The 5,676-nt window shown below is 37.8% G+C and overlaps 1 protein-coding gene across 2 annotated transcripts; it reads right to left on the bottom strand.

Moving 5' to 3' along the window:
* Window positions 1-668: 668 nt before the first annotated feature.
* On the bottom strand, window positions 669-3,908 carry LOC141438732 (uncharacterized). 2 transcript variants are annotated; one of them, XM_074102659.1, is made up of 3 exons: window positions 3,127-3,908; window positions 2,540-2,665; window positions 1,774-1,862 (listed from the first exon to the last, which is right to left on the bottom strand). In XM_074102659.1, the coding sequence occupies exons 1-3, from the start codon at window positions 3,515-3,517 to the stop codon at window positions 1,834-1,836; spliced, it is 546 nt and encodes a 181-aa protein (XP_073958760.1). In that variant the 5' UTR covers window positions 3,518-3,908; the 3' UTR covers window positions 1,774-1,833. The 2 variants fall into 2 exon arrangements, with proteins under 2 accessions (XP_073958759.1, XP_073958760.1); XM_074102658.1 differs by having other exon boundaries at window positions 669-2,665.
* Between the last annotated feature and the right edge of the window lie 1,768 nt (window positions 3,909-5,676).

The raw sequence follows: 5,676 nt of genomic DNA, 5'->3' as shown, positions 1-5,676 counted from the left end.
GCACGCCTCGCGATATGCAATCAGCGGGGTTCTGATCCGTAGGTATATAAAACCAAGGAAAGGTGCAGGTTAACTCATTAATCTTTTTAACCCTATTTGCAACGTATGCCTGCAATTTCATTGGTTCCACATTTAACCATGCGAGGACAATCATGGAGTCTAAATATAGGTAAGTATTAAAGGTATATTTATTTTTGAGGGAATTATGTACCCTATTCACAAGCATTGCCAATAATAAGGCACTATTTAATTCCAGACGAGGAGTGCTCAAGTCTTTGTTGATAGGACTTATTCTTGATTTCGAGCATAATAAATTGACTGCTACACTATCATCAGCCATCACGACTCTCAAATACAGCGAACAGCCGTAGGCTTTGTTTGATGCGTCTGCAAATCCAATCAACTCGATGGCTTGAGCACTTCTCGTATCAATATGTCTATTAATTTTTATGCTTGACATTTCAGTTAAACCTTTTGCAAATTCTATCCATTCTGTGTTTAAATGGTCAGGTAACACGTCATCCCATGATAATTGTAATTGACAAATTTTTTGTAAGATTATTTTTGAGAACACAAATAAAGGTCCCACTAAACCTAGCGGATCATAAAACTTGCTTATGAAAGATAACACTTGCCTCCTAGTGTACTTAGGTTGGATTTTATTTCTGGGCAATTTATAAATAGTTCATCTGACTTTACATTGTAACACAGACCAAGAGTTTTTACACATAAATCATCTTTACTCAAATCTATGCTATCACTGAAACTTAGCAATTCTCGAGGGATATCTTGCAATAGCTGCCTATCGTTGGAACACCATTTATGCAGTTCAAACCCGCCTAGCCTTAATAAATCGACTAATTGCTTTTTATTTGTAACAGCACATTTATATTGTCGTGACCGGTATGTACGTCATCTACATATGTTTGCTGACGCAAAACCTCCGCAGCTAACGGGAATTTATCTCCGAACCTCTGTGCTAGTTCGAGTAAGCATCTTGTAGCTAAAAAGGACGAACTTTTTAATCCGTAAGTTACAGTTTTTAATTGAAGGCATGAGATTGGCAAGTCTACATGCTCTCTCCACAGAATATTCTGTAAGGACCTATATTTAGGATCAATTAATATCATCCTAAACATTTGCTTAATGTCTGCAATGAGGACATACTTTGGAAACCGGAACTGAATGAGTATATCAAATAACTCACTTTGAACAGCGGGGCCGTTCAATAACACGTCATTTAGTGAAATTTTATTTTTTGTAACCATACTGCCATCAAACACAGTTCTCATTTTAGTGGTTTTACTCTGCTCATTAAATACTGGGTGATGTGGCAAAAAATAAACTGCATCATTTTGAAGGTCATAATTTGAAATGTCATAAACTTCAGCATGTCCCAATTTAACATATTCACTAATGAAATCCTTATATTTTTCATATAGTAATGTATCTTTTAAGAGCCTTTTTTCAAGATTTAAAAATCTCTGTAAAGCAGCAGAGAATGAGTCTCCTAACTCAAGTTTGGTTATAGGCTGTTTAAGGGGGAGCGCGACTTGAAATTTGTTTTCATTTAAGATGACAGACTCTTTAAAACTAATTTCAGCAAGCTCTTGTTCCGAACTAGTTTCTTGAAATGCCTGAGGAACTTTTTCTGCTTCCCAAAATTGCTTTAAATTGGCATCCAGTTCCCTCGAGTCAGAACCAAAAATTGAATGAGCTTGACTGACCTTATTAACAAACAAACTTGTTTTATTAGCCGAAGCATGCTGCGTGGGCACTGCCCCCGCTACTACATGGCCGAACTGTGTGCTGATTAAAAATGGACCGCCAAGGTTAAGCGGCCGGACATGATGCTGCATAGCCTGAAAAAATATATCACACCCTAGTAAGATACTGATAGGGGCCGTTTTTTCAAAGTTTTCATCTGCCAGTTTTATATTTTTAGGAATAATTAATTTATTTTTATCCATGTTAAATTGGGGCAAATCTTCAGTGATTTTGTCAACAATACAGCAAGATAAATTGACCTTGAAATTATTGACACATGAAAATATGGGAAATTCAGCCGTTTTGTTAATGCGACTTATCCCATTACCAATTCCTATCACAGTACTTGTCTGCTTATTTTTTTTACATTTAATTTTTTCAGTCAGGCTGGCCAGCACAAAGGAGACTTGACTCCCGGAGTCCAGAAGGGCTCGGGTTTTAATGTATGTGCCGTCAAGTGACATAATTTTAACCTCCACAGTCGGTAAAATTATATCACTTGATGTGTTGCATATCAGGCCCACTCTGCTACTAGAAGCGGTGCCCTCTGGGCTCTCTGAAGTATCTTCTTGTTCTTGGTGCAGAAGCGTGTTGTGAGGGGCCTTACATATAGCACATTTAAAGTTAAATCTGCATTTTTGAGTATGCTCATTCAAACAAATTACACAAAAACTTTTGTTTTTTTCCATAAAATTATTTCGCTCCTGCGCACTGGCCAATTTAAACTTTGGGCAAACATAAAGTCTGTGTAGATTAGATTCGCAATACTTACATTTTATCTTCCTTTTTTCCTCTTTACCAGAAACCAGGTTAGAGGCGAGTGAAATTCTCCTCGACCTCTCATAATGCGGAGGGCTCGAGGTTTGAGTCAAGGTTTCTAAAGCAGCTGCCTTTTTTTCTATAAAGATCAAAAAGGATTCTAATGTAGGCATGATACTTGTGTTCTCTTTTTCTAAATAAAAGGACTTAACTGTATAAAGGTCTATCTTTTTTTGTAATATACACACCATCATACTATCCCAATGTTGGGTTGGTCGTCTAAATTTTTTAATGCAGCTAAATGCTGCTTCACTACATTTACAAAGGTTCGCAATGTTGCACTAGTGCATCTTGTAACTTGTGGTAAATCTAAAATCTGATTTATATGATGTGTAACAAGTCTAGCCTTGTTATCATAGCGCTGTTTCAGCAAGTCTAAGGCAATGGTATAATTTTCACCGCTAAGAGGCAAGTGTTTTATGACATCAAGGGCTTCAAGCTCCAAAAATGACATTAAGTAGTACAATTTATCACATTGTGACAGTTTCCTATTTTCATCTACAATAGACTTAAAAAGATTAATAAAATGGTGATACTCACCCATGTTTCCACTAAATTTATTAATTACAATCCGTGGTAATTTTTGAAATTGAGAATCACCGCCCGTGCCGGAGTTGCTATCGTGCTCGTTGCTGCTTGTGTGATCGGCCAATAAAATATTTAATCGAGCTAATATTTTACAAAATATTTCTTCGGTTAGATCAAAATCATCCCGATCGGTCGGGTCCAACACTTGAAGTTCAATGGTGAGCTCCGAGAATTGGTTAAAGGCGGCTATCAGCCGATCCTTTTTTATTTTGAGCATCTCAATATCTGCAGCCGAGGAGGATTGAAGAAACCTTTCCGTTTTTGTTATAATGCCCTTGCATTGGCCCCGCGCTGCAACGAGTCGTTTCAACTCGTCCGGCATGGTGGATTCTTTCTTTGACATTATAACACTTTGCACAACTTATTGTATTAAGCCTAGTTTTGTACTTTAACATTAACAATTGCAAACGGAACAAGAAAAGGCAACGAGACAAATAGTAGCAAACAACAATGGCGCTCGCCGGCCGGCTTTTTCTATGGGCTTCTTTCAATATTACGCGTCCGCCGCAAAAGGTCACTCATGCGCTGGCGCCGCAACGAAACGTCTAACACCTTAATTTGGTTGGATTTATTACACTGGATTCTTTCAATCCCGTTACGTAATACGCTCACTGCAAAAAGTCATGTACGGACAAGGAGCAGCATATATTTTCACCCCACTATAATTGGGTCGGATTATAACCTGACTCAAACGCACGACACTGCACGGCACACTTATACACTGTGCTTGAATCGGTGACGGCGCTAAGCTACTGTAGTGACGAATCTTGACACGGTGTCGCACAGTGTTATTACTGGAACGCAATGCGTCGACTGACACGAATCTCCGTGCTTTCTTCCGTGAATTTTATAAAATTTAAAGAACTCACGTGTTTACATTCACGATAATGTTGTATCGAGTTAATGCTGGAACCTGCCGAAGAATGTTGGGCAAACCTTATAGCTTGGTATTATAGATACCAACGTAGCCGCCGCTCCGGGGTTGTAGCACTTGCAGTTTGCCTTCGATAGGCCACAATTATTATTGGCGAAGGACCAATTTCTTATGTAGCGGGCGAAGGGGATTAAATAAAACCCCAATATAGCCTCGCACATAGGAAAGTATATTATGTAAAAAATACAAATTGCCCTGCTCCACACAATGCGTGTAGCAGAGAGAACGTAGGACGACAAGGTGTCAGCTGTCATGTGAAGTGACAGCTGTCAAACAAAAAAATACAAACTTTTATGTATCGTACAATTTGCTTTGGGGCAACTCTGCAGGGCTACTACGAAACTCGAAGTTCGTATCGTACCGTCCCTCTCGCTCTCGTATTAAATACTATAAGTGTCAGAGGACCGCACGACACGAACTTCGAGTTTCGAGTTTCGTAGTAGTTACTGTCAATCGAGTCTTTATCGTACAGAAACAGTGCATAAGAGCGATAAGTAATAATATCAACCGTCGAACTTCGTGTAAACCCTGGTTTCAGGAATATGGGATATATATAAGTTAACAAACAAAAAAAAAAACAGTGCAAATTGAAATAAAAGATTGTAAGAAAATATACACGTACTCGTCAAATGCTATTCACATCAAAGTTACTTGAAATAACCTTACTTAAAACGTCTCTTCTATTGAAACTGACATTTTATTTTTAGTTTAATCGCAGCAACATCAACGTCGGTCTCTCCGTCTCGTTTAAATTAGCCGAGACAACCAGAACAACTTTATCAAAACACTTAATTTTACCAGAAACCAAACTATTATCATCCTTGAATCTTATAGCTTAAGGGACAAGAGAGTTTTGACTAGCGGTAACATCATCCTTGCTAGGATACAGGACAAAAAGATTGACATATGGTAGTCTTTTTTCATGTCAATTCAGAGACAACAGTCTATATTTTAGTGTAGGTAATGGGGGGTTAAAAAAGGGAAAGTAAAAGCACACATTGATTTGTCCTGTATTCTGTTGAACGTAATAAAGAAATTACTTTTTTGTGTGCAAAAAATATGTTTTCACTTCTCATGCTCTAAAAGTAGGTCAATATAGCCTTACGAGGCAGGAGTAAAGTGAGTACTTTAGTCCCTAGGGAGTAAAAGTATGTATTTTTTTAATTTACTTCGAGTGATTTAGATAAACTCGTTCGAACAGCCAGTACTTGCTGTTTTGGCATAAAATAAGATTGTGTGTGGACCATTTTCATGACGAAAATGTTACGTTCTTAGTCTACGTGGTCTTAGTTCTATGCTTTTTCCGCATAGAAGGTGGCGCCATTCTGTTTATTCCAGTTTGTGTATGGACCATTTCGCCGATGCGATTTTGTTATATATTATATCTGTGTCTGGTTGGAAAAAATACTTACCGCGAAAACTTTGAAATTGTTGCAGAGCGTAAATCATAAACAATTAAAATAAATTGAATATTCTCACAATGTCGTCAAGTGATAGTGAAAACTAAGATGTCGAGCAAAGAGCAAAAGATTGAAAATCTTTTGCCACCGAAATCAAGAAGGATTAAT

Source organism: Choristoneura fumiferana, chromosome 19 (genome assembly GCF_025370935.1).
Source record: "Choristoneura fumiferana chromosome 19, NRCan_CFum_1, whole genome shotgun sequence".
Lineage (NCBI taxonomy): Eukaryota > Metazoa > Arthropoda > Insecta > Lepidoptera > Tortricidae > Choristoneura > Choristoneura fumiferana.
This window is presented reverse-complemented; position numbering and strand designations above follow the sequence as displayed.